Source organism: Suhomyces tanzawaensis (assembly GCF_001661415.1).
Source record: "Suhomyces tanzawaensis NRRL Y-17324 unplaced genomic scaffold CANTAscaffold_1, whole genome shotgun sequence".
NCBI classification, from domain to species: Eukaryota; Fungi; Ascomycota; class Pichiomycetes; order Serinales; family Debaryomycetaceae; genus Suhomyces; species Suhomyces tanzawaensis.
Genome location: NW_017963636.1, coordinates 335,040 through 349,712, shown reverse-complemented (window position 1 = coordinate 349,712; position 14,673 = coordinate 335,040). Strand labels below are relative to the sequence as shown.

Below are 14,673 nucleotides of genomic sequence, written 5' to 3'. Positions count from 1 at the left end.
TAAGCATATTGTATATAGTTCCGGGGATTCCAGTTCATTTCTTGGATAGACCTTACTGATACGCAACTTTTCCGATTTTCGGCATCTCATTAGCGTTTCTATATCCAAATCTGACCAATGTTGAGATCATCCATAATAAAAGTGGGTACCCCCCACGCCTCCAGATTGTTGCAAGTACGGGCCTTGCATGCCAGTGCTAACCTTCACAATGAGCAACCACAGTCTCCATTGAAGGTCTTCTTCGATACCTTCAAATCCGAAGTCAAGAAGTCCAACGAATTGAAAGAAAACGTCAAAGCATTACAAGATGAGTCAGGCAGAGTTGCTGACTCGGAAGCATTCAGAAAAGCCAAGGAAGCTTATGACAGAGCTCAAAAGGGTACTTCTGCTGCAGGTAAGGTTGTCAAGAAGACCGCAGGTGCTGTTGGTGGCGCTGCCGTCAAAGCATGGGACTCGCCAGTGGGAAAGGGTGTTCGTACCACTGTCAGAGTTGGTGCTGAAGCCGCTGACAAGGCTTTCGAACCTGTCAGAAACACACAGGTGTACAAAGATGTTTCCAGTGTCATTGACGATGGTTCCTCGACCGCTTACGGTGGTTTCTTGACCAAGGAACAAAGAGAAGTGTTGAGAAAGAAGGAATTGCAGGAAAAATTAAAGAACAAAACATTGAGACCCGTTAAGGAAGACGAAGAGGCCGGAAGTGCTCTTATTGCCACCGAGCACAAGGCCACTGGTCCTAGTATGGGTGATAAATGGGAAGACTTCAAACTCAAGTCTCCTGTGGGAAGAGGTATTGTCTACTTGAAGGAGAAGTGGGAAGACTCAGAAAATGGCTTAATCGCCCTTTTGAGAACCATCATCGAAAAGGTTACTGGATTCTTTGCTGAGACTGAAGAAGCCAAAGTTATCAAACAATTCAAATTGATGGATCCTGGTTTTAAGGTTGTCGACTTTCAGAAGACCTTGACCAACTACGTTGTTCCTGAATTATTGGATGCCTACATTAAAAACGATGCCAGCGTTTTGAAGCAGTGGTTAAGTGAGGCCCCATACAATGTCTGGGAGGCCAACAACAAGCAGTTTATCCAACAAGGATTGTTTTCTGACGGACGTATCTTGGATATTCGTGGTGTTGAAATCGTCACCTGTAAGATGCTCCAACCAAACGACGTTCCTGTCATTGTTGTCAGCTGCAGAGCCCAGGAAATTCATTTGTACAGAAAGGCCAAGACTGGAGAAGTTGCTGCTGGTACCGAAGACCACATTCAATTAAGTACCTACGCCATGGTTTTGACCAGAGTGCCAGAAGAATTCGATAACGAAGTCACTGACGGGTGGAAGGTCATCGAATTTGCTAGAGGGGGCTCCAGACCATTCCACTGATGACCCTGCTGGTGATGAGTTCATGTAAATTATAGTCATGTAAATAAATTTCAAGAGCATTATTTGGTGTAGTCAGGGAGTGGTTGTTCAGGAGGGACCAAATGTGGATCACAAAATAGTAATAGAAACTGCAACTTATTCAGCTATTCAACAATAATTCAAATGCTTTTTGACAGTGAGTAAACCAACTTAGGAAAAATTGGTATATTTTAGCCCTGCCAAATCGATACTAGTACATTTTATCATATACCACTTCAAGAAAATGCTAAATCGCAAAAATTTCAACTTGTGCAGCCAATTCAAGAAGGTCGTAGAACGCCGATAGCTAGCGTATCAAGCAATTCAGGTGGTTTCGCAATTCTGAACATAATCATTAAATGCGCCTGACGAATAATTAATCAATTTAAAATACGAATAGTTATTGGTGGGCATATTTATCAAAAAACTGGTCATCGGACAAGTAAACCATCCGTGGCCAGACACGTAACTCCAGCTCATCGTGCCCCCAATCACCATCTTCTTGCATCCATCCTATCGCGTAACATCCGAACGGCGCCAGGCGGGACGCGCACGACCTGATCTACTCAGTTTTCCACGTATCAACAATCTTTATCCACCACCACCGCCATGTCTGACAACTTCGCCACAAAGGAAGAGGTCGCCAAGATCTTCGAAAGATTGAAGAAAGATCCTGCCAACCAGGTCTGTTTCGACTGTCCAAACAAGAACCCCACTTGGACTTCTATACCTTTTGGTATCTTCTTGTGTTTGGAGTGCTCCGCAGTACACAGAAATTTGGGGGTCCACATATCGTTTGTCAAGTCATCCAATCTTGATCTGTGGCAAAGAATTCAGTTGCGTAACTTCAAGTTTGGCGGCAACCAAAGGGCTAAAGACTTCTACACAAAAAATGGAGGATCTCAATACATCAATAAGAACGGAGTTGATGCTACTTCCAAATACACTGCTCCAGTCGCCAAGAAGTACAAGGACAAGTTGAAAGAAAAAGCATTGAAGGATGCCGAAAAGCATCCAGATACCGTCACTCTTGAGGACGCTGACGACAGCAATCCATCAGACGGTAGTGCCAGTGTTGGGGAAGATGACTTCTTCTCTAACTGGACCAAGCCTATCAACTCCACCCCTTCGCCATTGCTGTCCAAGAACATCACACCCAACGGTTCCACTGACGATTTGAGTCTCAAGAAGAAGCCTGCAGTTGTCAGAACTACTTCCAGATTAAAGAGTAGTACCACCGCAACCAACGGCGCCAGTGCTGCCAAGAAATCCATCTTGTCCGGTAAGGGCAACGGTCCAAGAACTTCGAGATTGGCTGCTAAAAGAATTAACAAAACTGAAGAGCCAATCGATTTTGATGAAATTGAGAAGAAAGCTAAGCAAGAGGCTGAGGAAGCTAAGAAATTGGGCTACACTCCAACTGCCGAAACCCCTGCTTCTACTCCTGCCTCTATTTCTACTACTTCAAGCTTGCCTAAGAAGCTGGCAAAGAAGGAAGAGCCAACCGAAGAATACAAGCCTGTTCATGAAACTACCGTTCAATTCCAAAAGTTGGGTTTCGGTATGACTGATGGGGCAAACGTCATTGCCAACCCTAACGCAAAGAAGTACAAGGATATCAAATACACTGGTGAGGTCAATAACAAATTCGGTACTCAAAAGGGTATTTCTTCTGACGAATTCTTTGGAAGAGGTCCAAGATTCGACGAGCTGGCCAAAGCTGAAGCCCAGCAAAAATTGCAAGCATTCAGCGGAGCTCAATCTATCTCATCTTCGTCTTACTTTGGCGAAGAAGAGGAAGGTCCAAACGGTCCACGTCGTGCCGGATCATCTTCCGATGCTGGGTTTGGTGATTTGGAAGCCACTGCAAGAGAATTTGCCTCAAGATTTTCCGGCAACGCCAATCAAGATTTGGATGTTTTGAAGGATGCATTGGAAGACGGAGCTAATAAGTTGGGGTCATACTTGAGAGAGTTTTTGAGATAAAGGGGAGGTTGTTGTCGAGTTCTTTGACAGAGATACCACAGATCTTCTCGACCATTTGAGCACGCTACAGATCCTGATGCAGCTGCCTAAGACTGAGTCGATCCATGCAAATGTATAAAACTATAGGGGTCTGATCATCTCAACATTAATGTATAAGTGAAAATTAATCATAGCTCGTAAACTTCGCTTAGATACAGCACGCATCAAAACTAAGCGTCCAAATCGGAAAAGTACATCCCAGAAGAGTTCTGAGAAACATACAATTACACGCGAGACAATTCATGTTCTCGCAAGCACATTTCGCTGGCCCGCTCTCTTGGCCAACGTATTGCTTGCCATGCGATTAGCCCGACAATCAATTACGAAAGGGCTATTGTCGTCTGTATCGAAAACGCAAGATCCAAGTATCACTACAGTTAAGTGATCTCGGTATGAGGTCGTTATTCGTATTGCTCTGGCTTTCCTTTTCCCCTCCATTCATACATGAACAGTATGGTGCAGTGAATAGGAAGCGTTCGTATCAAAGAACTAAAAACTTTTGTTCGATGAGGCTGTTTATATATCAAATTTAATGGTGGCGCACGACCTACCATTTCGTTAGGGCTCAATTTGCGTTCCCCCATATAGGAAATCTGTTCAACTATGGGTGTGATTGTAGCAGTCAAGATGAATTGGTATAAAATGCTTAATAATTATGAGAAAAACAATGTGATCTATGGTTTGAGTATAATTTTCAGAGTTATAATCTAATATAGCTCTTTTCTGTGATGATTTGAAGGAGAGCTAAATTCATTAATGTAAGCAAAGAATGACTGTTGGCTAAGTGACTGGATATAAGCGAAGTAATCAACAACTATGTGCTATCGTTGATTTACAAGGACATAAGTGTACTCTCTCTGGAATTTCGTCGGGCACTATTAATTGCCCACCTGTTCTGAGGTCTTACAATCTGATATCTTTTCTAAAAATATTCAACGTAAATAACAAGAATCAGAGGCTTCGATCAAGCCCAACAATTTAACACCAAGTATCAGAAATAATCATGAGGAGGTGATAAATTATTACATTGAAGACTGTTACCAAAAAGGATGGCTAATGGAAGGATAGCGATTCACAATCCAGTCCATTTTTTGGCTCGGTTTCTCCATAACTTCTCATTCGGTTGCAAACTTCCATAAGCGATGATCGGTGTATTGTACTAAATCGTGGTACCTGCAACCACGCAGGGGCTTATTTCAACCTGATTCTACAAAATTCCCTCAGCTCCTGATGAGTTCGATCTGAGCCCACTGTAAATCAATAATCGCAAAAAAGAAACGTCTAGCCAGAGTCTGGTTTGACGTTCCTGACTGATAGCTTGGCTATAAAAAGAAATGGAGTCTGGACACTATAGTGAGATTGTCTTTGTGTAATAAAAGACTAGTGTATAATTAACTTGTTGATGGCAAGAAACAGCAATCAAACTTGGCTTCCTCGTATTGTAACTTTAACACCGAGGAATTTAAGCTAAGAAAAAATATTGATTGAATACGATTAGCACACAAGATGAATAAAACTTAAGAAGCCAGCGAATGTCGGCTATAACTTGACAGGAGCTTGCATAGTTTGCAACTCACTGGTTGAGAGACTTTGGAGAGTTGAGACGCGACTGATCCATCAAAGCAAACATGAGCTACTCTTACCGCGTTTCTTTATGGAAGTCCGTACTTGCACCGGAAGAACTCCATAAGAGCCAGGGCTATCAAGCAACAAAGTTTAAGTTCTCGGTAGAAGATTACGAGACCATGTAAGAAAATACGTGAAGAACTAGCACTCTGGAAGTTTGTACATCGTTTTTTCTTAGAAGTCACCTTTTCAGACTGCCCTTGTCATAGTATGGTCGTAAACAATACTGAGGGGAACTCACCCACGAATATAGTACGGACAGTTCGTATTACTAGCAATGAATAGGTTGTGACCATGTATTTCAATTTGACGCAGACAAAAATTTCTTGCTTCAATTGTACTGCATGTCTGCACAGGGCTCGTACCACAATCTAGATTGGGAAGTCTACAAGCTATGCACGTAATCAATTATTATATTTACCATCACACTGTGATGGGGTTGGAATTAAACACTTATTCAACATGAGAAACCTCAGACTTGTCGTTCCATTCTGGGTTAGTAATGGCCATTCTTTGATGTTCGTACAATGCAGGTTGCTTAGGAATGTTACGACGAAGAATGTTTCTTTGGAGGTCATCCCATAATTCAGCAGTTTGCCATCTGGCATGCTTCATAGCAGAGACGGAGAAGACATCATCCAATTCTTCCAAGGTAAGACCCTTAGTTTCTGGTAAGAACCATAAGACCAAGAAGAAACCGATAACGTTCCATGCAGCGTACCAACAGAAAGCACCAGTTTCGGTGAAGGTAGCTCTCATGTTTGGCCAGGAGAAAGCCAAAATGAAGTTGAAGAACCAACAGGTGGCAGTAGCGAAGGACATACCAACATCTCTGAGGTATAATGGGAAAGCTTCAGCAGCGTAGGTGAATGGAACTGGACCTTCACCAGAAGAGTAGACAGCAGCGAATAAGTAGATACCCATAATAATCATACCCAATCTACCCTTTGGATTGGCTTCTTGGTCAATTAAGAAACCGAAACCAGCAACCAACAAGAAAATGGCCATAAGTGGGAAGGTGAACAACAATAAGAATCTTCTACCGAACTTGTCAATGGTAAGGAAGGCAGGGATGGCAAAGGTGAAGTTAAGCATACCGAATCCCCAGGAAGCGAGTAATGCTGAAATTTCAGTGAAACCGGAAGAAACGAAAATGGAAGAAGAGTAGTAAGCAATAACGTTGATACCACAGAATTGTTGCATGAACATGACAATCCAGGCACCAAGAGCACCGTTTCTGTTTCTTCTGATGGTGAACAATTCCATGAACTTTCTGAAGAAAGAAGCATCGTAAGAGTTTTCTTCTTGTAACAAGACGTATTGGTAGAAAGTATCTCTGGCAGCAGAAATTGGTTCCTTACGCAATTGTAACAATGAGTCGAAAGCCTCGGCATGTCTACCCTTAGCCATCAACCATCTTGGAGATTCTGGCACAAATGGAACTTGACACATAACAATGAAAGCAGGAATACAAGCAGAACCCAACATTAATCTCCAGTTCAAACCAGAGCCAACACCGTGGTCAGTGACGTAGTAGAAGGCCAAGGCAGAGACGTAACCAAACATAATACCAACAGCAGTGAAAAATTGCCACAACATGACTAAAGAACCTCTGATACGACTTGGAATACATTCAGCAGCATATGCAGGGACGGTGGCCGAGTTGACACCAACACCAATACCCATGAAGAATCTGGCAATGAACAAGTGCCACCAGTTGTTGACAAAACCAGACCAGATACAACCAAGGGCAGAAATGGCACAACTCCAGAAAATGGTCCACTTACGACCCAAGTTTCTGTTCCACAAGTCGGAAGTCCAACAGGAGAAGACGGCACAACAAAGGTATGGAGAACCGTTGACCAAACCTTCAATCAAGTCAGCCCTGTGGGTATTTTTGAGGAAAAATCTAGGGTAGAACAAGGTGGCACCGTTAATGACGGACTCATCCATACCTTGCACAGCAGCAGCCATGGAACCCAATGCAATAACGGCAAACAACTTTGGTGGAATGTGCCATTTTTTAGTTTCTTCCAAGTTCAAGCCGATCTTTTCTTCTTCGCTCAAGAAAGGCATGGAGTTGAAGCCTTGTGGACTTCTTGAGACAGCAGCAGCACGGGCAAATAATTCAGAGTCCATGCCGTGCTTGGAAGCGTAGTGTCTACCCATCTGCATGACTTGGTCCTCGGTGTATTGGGCCAAGACGTTACCTCTTTCAGCACTAGCTTCGGCTGGAGTGGAGCGGGTGGACTCTAAGTCGGATGGGTCCTTGTGCTTTCTCTCACTAACGGAAGAGGAGGAAGAAGTGTGTTCGAACAAGCCATCGCCAGCTGGAGCTTGTGTGGCTTCAACTTTGTTATCAGTTGGAGCACTCATATTTGATGTAGATGATGATAAGATGAATCGGTTACAAGACGGGATGCTCTGAGCTTTATATAGTTCCATTTAGCAGCCGGCATTGGTGGGCATTTTATGCGGGGCGTCAGTGGGGTAGCCGCGTACGCTGCACTTACACCAGGTGTGCAGTCGTCAGCCTGCAGATCGGATGGGAAAAAATAAATATCATTGACAAACAAGTGTCTGCAGACAAAAATCTCATTTGTATCGCCGTAAAAGGCACCACCTGAACAACCAGCTAAGTCCCACCTACGCCTCGAAAAGAAAATAACAAGCATTATGGGTACAACAAAACACTTCTTGGACACTAAAAACTCTCGAAACTGGGGGGAATCCGTTGGGCTTCCAGTTACGAGCTATTTTGTCAGTTACTATCGCCACACACGTGATCTCTCAAGATCTGCAGCGACCTGAATGATGGCAAACTCGTCATAGTTGTGGTCTGCTATGCACGAGGTCGCTTGCGGTGGTTTGGAACACGATACAATTGCTACGATTGACCTTACTCGCTTTGTATTACTACCGGTGAGGTCTGTCTCGGCGCAGTTGTAACTCAATCGCTGCACCTACTCGGCGGCCCATCACACACCATCAACTCAACCAGACTAATGTCTGAAGTCAAGAAAATGCATGGGCTCGGGAAAACAGCCAGGAGGATGTGGGGTATTCCTGAAGTTGACTGATCCCTGCACTGTCACTTAGCGTATGATGTCACGAATACAAACTGTTTTTAGTGAGTAGTCGCATGTAATCTTTCAGCAATCAGGAACAAAAGGTACCAAAGTCCGACCGAGCGAACTCCTCGATAGCCGATGGAGAGCCAGCAGCAATGATTTCTCGAGCTTCAAACTACCTTTATCTCGGACATGGTGCGTTTCCAGTGCCCTCATCGTGATGAAGCTAATCCCGTGGGGTACACTGCACTCCACTGGGGTACATTATGTCTGTTGGGGGATTCGGGAATTGGGTATCGTAGGCTTAAGAGCACAAGTATGGAAGGAGTCGCCCAAAGACGCCCTCCGCCAGGTGTTGTTCCACCGATGCCATAAATGTGCCAAACTTTTGTGTAGGCAGACGCGCAGAATTTGGACATATGCAGACACTTTTTTAATCTGTTTCTCCGAACGAATTTCTTTGCACCAGTGCTGTTCTCCCGCCTGGCATTCCAGGCTATACATGCTGCAACGCAAAAACTATAGGCACCAGCAACCTATTCAATACAGAGTACCGTGTAGTTGCTTAGCCACCTTGTTTGAAGCCTAGATCACCAAGATGGCTTGACAATAGCTCATCTGGCCTATTAAACTTTACGGGGTCCTGGAACCGTTTGATGTCATAGCATCTAGCTTCGAGACTCCCCACCCCACAAGTGCTCCTGGCCTGACCATAGCAGTTCCTCCGAGAATGATGGACCCCAGTCGTGCAAGCACAACGCGGGCATCGCACTTCAGATGCTGTTCCTCCGATAGGTCTATATACAGGAGACCTCTGTACCTACATATGGTTCTACCAATGAAAACCCGTGAAGCTCCCCCCACATTACCCCATATCGTAGGGTCCCGGTTGGGGTATTTTCGTGTTTCAGACCACTTATAGAGTCAGCCCTGCTAACTCCCAAAATACGGAATATTTTTTTATTACACTGTTCTACCGTTGGGGTAATGTGTCGGGAATAGGTCCCTACTGCAAAACCACGACGTGTGTTACGGGACTGGTTCGATTGTATCCATTGAGCTCGTGCGGTGAGATGGCTCCGTCAATTAATCCCTCGGCACGTACCCTGTGATCAGCATGCTACCGTGTCGTAGGCCATTTTTACTCCACTCACTTAGACTGGTGGTGGTTATGAGTGACTAGCTGTGATTCCGTTAGTTGGGCGAGTCTGGGGTACACATGCGTAGCCTATTATTTGGCATTTTGTGGTTGGGCGGAATCGTGTTCTAGCCGTCTTCCATTTCTTAATTGGGGAAAAGAAGCTTTTTACACTATTGTGGCCTCATGTTGGAACATCCGAGAATCCATAGACCACCTTGGTGAGCCATCCCGTAAATCTGAACATTATCCACAAGTTTGGGGATTGTACCTAGTCAGATTACAAATCCTACGCAATCAAGATCCGTCTGCACAATAGGGATTTGCATAGTAATTCAGATGTATTTTCCGAGGATTTTCATGCCCCATGGCACGTTTCGTTGAAGATCTTTTACGAGGTGATCGTGATTTTCTAGAAGTTTGCTAAAAATCGGTAAAATTGCCTACACAATAGATGTTAAACTTTCAAATACTGGGGTACGCATCCGCAATTAAATAACTCAAAACGTTAATTTCAAAAATCCGGTATGTCCTGGTTGACGTTGATAGTCAGCGAATGACTATTATTCCTCGTCGGAACTGAAGTTACATCTGACCCATCACAAGAAGTGTAAATCAGTTGGTAAACCGATTACCTCTAGATTTGAGGACTTGAACCGCATGTGTCAATTTCGTACTTGGGATGAATTGGATCTCAGTTGATTTGGCAAAGGCTCGTGAGCCAATTACTCCGGACACCCAGACACTTAGATAAGTCACAACTACACTGAACGGTGTTCTGGCAAAGTTTTCTGGCAAAGTTTTCCTAAAAAGGGGATTACGTCCCAAAACTTTGCACTGGCAGAACAAAGGCCCACCACTTAAGGATAGACCAAGATTTCTGGAGCTCATCAATCACGTTTCTCACTCCAGTTGAGTTTGACTCAATTACATCAACTAAACAAAAAGATTGAGCGTTCTCGCACAAAGACTCCAATCGATACACCAATTGCTGTGCCTCGAGTACTGTAGGGAGACCAATGTGGTTCTTGTCAATTTGCCAATCCCTGATAATATCGGCTACCTATATACCAAATTGACTAAGCTCTAACAAGAATGGCAATAATTGCCTGTCTTCAGCAATTAGGAAGCTCGTTGCGACGGCCCCAGATCGGTCCAGAATAGTATTCTGGGATCGCTTCTTGCCGGCACGTGACACGCTCCTTGTGGCTTCGCGCTTATCTATCCCCTCCCATCCACATCGGGGTTCTCCGCCTTTCTGTTCCCACTTTCGGATGGTTTCCGACCCGAGATCGTTGACATATGAGTTATTAGGCCTTTCTCGGCCATCCAACCGCACCAGTCCCCGCCAGAGTTGCTTCATCAAGCCTAAACCCGCATCGAGTGCCTCCAACCGTTCACTAAACTGTTGGGTATCACGTGAAAATATCCCGGTTTATATACTTCAGTCTTGCGTTGGCAATCAGGGTACCAATATAATATTCGCTTACGTAACTGCGTTACCAATCTCCGGGCTAATTGAAATATATCTTCCGTGCCAATATTATCCTTGTTGTTCAACGCGTATTGCTTCGTATCACAATCTGAGAACACCATCCAATCTGCTCAACGGCATGTCCAAGAACTCCAAGTCATTGAACGCAAAATATCTCGCGTATCTCGCAGCCTACCCATTGATCACCAAATCGGTAACCTCCGGTGTGTTTCTGGGACTCAATGAGATCATCTCTTCAGTGGTGACTGGCGAGTTTCAGAAGTCCACCATTCTTGGTCAAAAGGTCCACCATGTGCTCTCGCCAAAGCTCGTTACCATGATCATATACGGCAGTTTGATTGCAACGCCGCTAAGCCACAACTTATACAAGATCATCAACACCATCTTCAAACCACCCTTGTCGTCAGGGTTGAAAGTGTTGCAGATCTTGACCCTGTTGTCAACAGTCACCCCATTGTTGGCAGCCACCTTCACCAGTTGGGTTTCGCTTCTCAATGGCTACAAATCAAAGGGAGGATCTGTTTCGGAAGAGATCTCAAGGGCGTTCGCCGTGATCAAGGCCGGATTGAAGTCCAACTATAGGGCCATCTTGAAGTCTTCTCTTATCACTTCCTCGGTCTCATTGGTGATTGCCCAGAAATTTATCCTGCCAGAACTCTGGGTTGTATTCTTTAATTTCGTATACTTCATTGTGGGAACATTGCAGAATATTAAGCTCAAGAAGGCTCAGAAGCTTGCTAGAGCAAGAGCTGAAAAAGACAAGAAGGACGAGTAAATACGTATAATTTCAAAGAATTACTCCGCAATAAGTCGTAGGTATGTACACAGAGAAAGAGCATGGTTAGTATAATTTTTCAATATCACTAACACGATCATATGGGCCACCAGTGAGCTGTTTTAAATAGCAGTATTGTCTTCACTATATAGAAACCCAATGATTTTTTTGGCATTTGGACATTTTTGGAAATATCTCACAAAGTTGTGTAATTTTGAGATATCTGCATTCATTCAATCTATCGAGAAGACTTTGGATAATTACAGTTGAGACGATAAATGAATTTAAAAATAATGCTTAAGAGCTTCCAACAAATAGCACACAAAATTACCTAAGTACATTGGAAAGACTTTTCACATAAATCAATTAATAGGTATAGTTCGTTAGATTATTGAGACTGAGTGTTTATTCTCAGGCTCACCGATATTCTACACCGGACTTTAGGCTGTGTCAAATCAGCAACTATAATATGCATCCATATCTTGAGAAATAGTAGTTACATCAGTAGCTCCTGATGGGTGAGCTCGTACAACCAGAGTGGTATTTGGAGTCCCATACGAATTGAAATATTATTCAACACATAAAGACGTACCAGATTCTTATATTTAATTGCTGCTTAGCTTAGAGTTTCAGAACTCTCCAGGTTTAAATACTCAAACCACTGTTAGCAACAAAACTTGTCTGCATTCAGTCTGCCAGGTTGGTACCCAAGTTGCTCCCCATACAGATCACGTGACCCACAATCTTTCTTGCTATAAGCACATATTTTACAATTGGAAAAGCGGTTTGCTTTCATATTATGCTTTCAACCATTGCAAAAAGGTCAATTTCCAGGACCCAAGTTAGATCAATGATTACCTCTCACATCGTTCTTTATAAGCAACACGGAGAACCTAAAGACGTCCTTGAGACTCACTCCTACCAGATCGACGAAACCAAGATCGGCAATGATCAGGTCATTGTGAAGACATTGGCCTCTCCCATCAATCCCAGTGATATCAACCAGATCCAGGGTGTATACCCATCGAAGCCCAAGCCAACCACCGAATTTGGAACCACCGAGCCTGCTCTGGTCTGTGGTAACGAAGGCTTGTTCGAGGTGATTCATACTGGTGCAGGTGTCAAGGACTTCCAAGTCGGTGACTGGGTCATCCCTGCTCTGGTGAATTTGGGTACTTGGAGAACCCACGCATTGGAGGACTCGTCCAAGTTTATTAAGCTCAGAAATCCGGAGCAATCGAAGGCTGCAGGTAAGCCTCAGGGTTTGACCTACAACCAAGGTGCTACCATTAGCGTCAATCCGCTTACTGCCTACTTGATGTTGACCCACTACGTCAAGCTCACTCCAGGAAAGGACTGGTTTATCCAAAACGGTGGAAATTCTGCGGTTGGCCAGTACGCTTCCCAGATCGGTAAGTTGCTTGGTATCAATTCTATCAGTGTGGTTAGAGATAGAGACAACTTGCAGGAGTTGGTTGCGGAATTGGAGGCGAAAGGAGCCACCCATGTGATCACCGAAGAACAGAACTCCAGCCGTGAGTACAGCTCCACCATCAAGGACTGGGTCAAGGAGACTGGTGGAGAAATTAAATTGGCATTCAACTGTGTGGGTGGAAAAAACTCCACTGGTGTAGCACGCAAGTTGGCCAACAATGGCCTTATGTTGACCTACGGTGGTATGTCGTTCCAGCCAGTCATCTTGCCTACCTCCTTGCACATCTTCAAGAACATCACTAGTGCTGGTTTCTGGGTGACTGCGTTGTTGGCCAACAACCAGGAGTTGAAACAGGAAACGTTGGCCAAGATTGTGGACTGGTATGAGCAGGGCAAGTTGGTTGATGCTTCTTCCACCGAAGTCAAGTTCGACGGCGAAAAGAAATTGAGCGAGTTGTACTTGTCGGGAATTACTGGCAAGGGGAAGCACTTGGTTACCTACTGATGGCTACGTTAAGGGAAAATTCAGCTGAGTGGTAGTTATTAGCGACATAAGCCTGGGCTTCCATGCCCAGCCCAGATTGCGTTTGGGTGCAAATGAAATACCCAAAAAACTATTTCTTTTACTGTAGTATTCTTCATGGAAACCCAAGTGGTTTGAGAGCCCTGATCTCGAGTCAAATCGTGGATTAGGCCATTTGGGTATAGTGGGACAAATTGTTTCTACACGAGGTGGCCTGCTTTACTCCCGCTTTTCCATACCACCGAGTATCTCTTAGATTGTGGAACAACCCCAAGAAATAGGTAGGAAATAGATTAACTGAGTTTTCAGGTTGGTTATGCCTCTGAAACTGGTCATGGGCACTTGGGACCGACCTTTCGGCACACATGGAACAGTTCTGCTGCCAGGAGCCCTTACAAGAGCACCCCCTGGATTTTGTTCGACTTCAGGTGAATTCTCCTAGGCTAGTTTTTTGGGGCCACTCGCTCACAACTGCCTTCGGACATCCCCGAGCTCATCGGAAAAAAATTCCGTGTGCGAGCCCCACCAGTCAGCCAGCGGGAGGCCACCTCCGACGGTACGAGGACGTAAGAGCCTCCACTGATGGTCACCTCTTGATGGTCAGTCATGGGACGAAGTATCCACCATGCGGAAAGCTCGAAGCTGTTCTCAAATCCCGAAACTTCCAGCTGTAGCCGGCACTGAGCCCCCAGAGAGCCGGTCACGTGACTTTGCGGCCCGCGCAAAAGAAATGTTACTGCAAAATGCTCTTATCAGTATGTTCCCACCAATTCGGCCATTGGCCCAACCGTAAGCCCGCCCATCGGGACCTACATGACCCCGGGATCCACGTGAGGGCGAGGTCTCCTCTCGCGGTGGTGCATATCCCCAGGTCTCGCGCTTCCCCCCATTGGCGGATCGATGTCATCGGGGTTACAGATTGTGCATGGTGGGTCTGCCTGATTCGGATTAGGCTATATAGTAGGCGTCCCGCACATATCTGGCAGATCTGTCAGTTACTATTCCACACGTCAAGGAGAGTAGACCTGTCAGATATCATCCCCTCGGCTGAACCTACCCAGGCAGCGCCTTCTCATCAGACAGCCCCAGCAAAATCCGATCTCCAAAGACTCCAGCCTCCCCGTTTATTATCTTAATCAGTAATTAAAGATAACTTGGCAAATAACAGGTCATCTAGAGAGTAGA

At 44.8% G+C, this 14,673-nt stretch overlaps 5 protein-coding genes across 5 annotated transcripts; 4 read left to right on the top strand and 1 right to left on the bottom strand.

Moving 5' to 3' along the window:
• Nucleotides 1-117: 117 nt before the first annotated feature.
• On the top strand, nucleotides 118-1,383 carry TIM44 (protein translocase subunit; the record flags this gene model as incomplete). Its single annotated transcript, XM_020206409.1, has 1 exon — nucleotides 118-1,383. The coding sequence occupies one exon, from the start codon at nucleotides 118-120 to the stop codon at nucleotides 1,381-1,383; it is 1,266 nt and encodes a 421-aa protein (XP_020066587.1).
• A 627-nt stretch (nucleotides 1,384-2,010) lies between these two features.
• On the top strand, nucleotides 2,011-3,387 carry GLO3 (ADP-ribosylation factor GTPase-activating protein; the record flags this gene model as incomplete). The annotated part of the gene is made up of 1 exon (XM_020209047.1): nucleotides 2,011-3,387. The coding sequence occupies one exon, from the start codon at nucleotides 2,011-2,013 to the stop codon at nucleotides 3,385-3,387; it is 1,377 nt and encodes a 458-aa protein (XP_020066586.1).
• Nucleotides 3,388-5,505: 2,118 nt separating this feature from the next.
• On the bottom strand, nucleotides 5,506-7,428 carry HGT19 (Hgt19p; the record flags this gene model as incomplete). The annotated part of the gene is made up of 1 exon (XM_020206408.1): nucleotides 5,506-7,428. One exon carries the CDS (start codon nucleotides 7,426-7,428, stop codon nucleotides 5,506-5,508), a length of 1,923 nt encoding a protein of 640 aa, XP_020066585.1.
• A 3,446-nt stretch (nucleotides 7,429-10,874) lies between these two features.
• Nucleotides 10,875-11,531, top strand: CANTADRAFT_44216 (uncharacterized protein; the record flags this gene model as incomplete). The annotated part of the gene is made up of 1 exon (XM_020209068.1): nucleotides 10,875-11,531. The coding sequence occupies one exon, from the start codon at nucleotides 10,875-10,877 to the stop codon at nucleotides 11,529-11,531; it is 657 nt and encodes a 218-aa protein (XP_020066584.1).
• An 850-nt stretch (nucleotides 11,532-12,381) lies between these two features.
• ETR1 (Etr1p) lies at nucleotides 12,382-13,470 on the top strand (the record flags this gene model as incomplete). The annotated part of the gene is made up of 1 exon (XM_020211340.1): nucleotides 12,382-13,470. The coding sequence occupies one exon, from the start codon at nucleotides 12,382-12,384 to the stop codon at nucleotides 13,468-13,470; it is 1,089 nt and encodes a 362-aa protein (XP_020066583.1).
• Nucleotides 13,471-14,673: the final 1,203 nt, after the last annotated feature.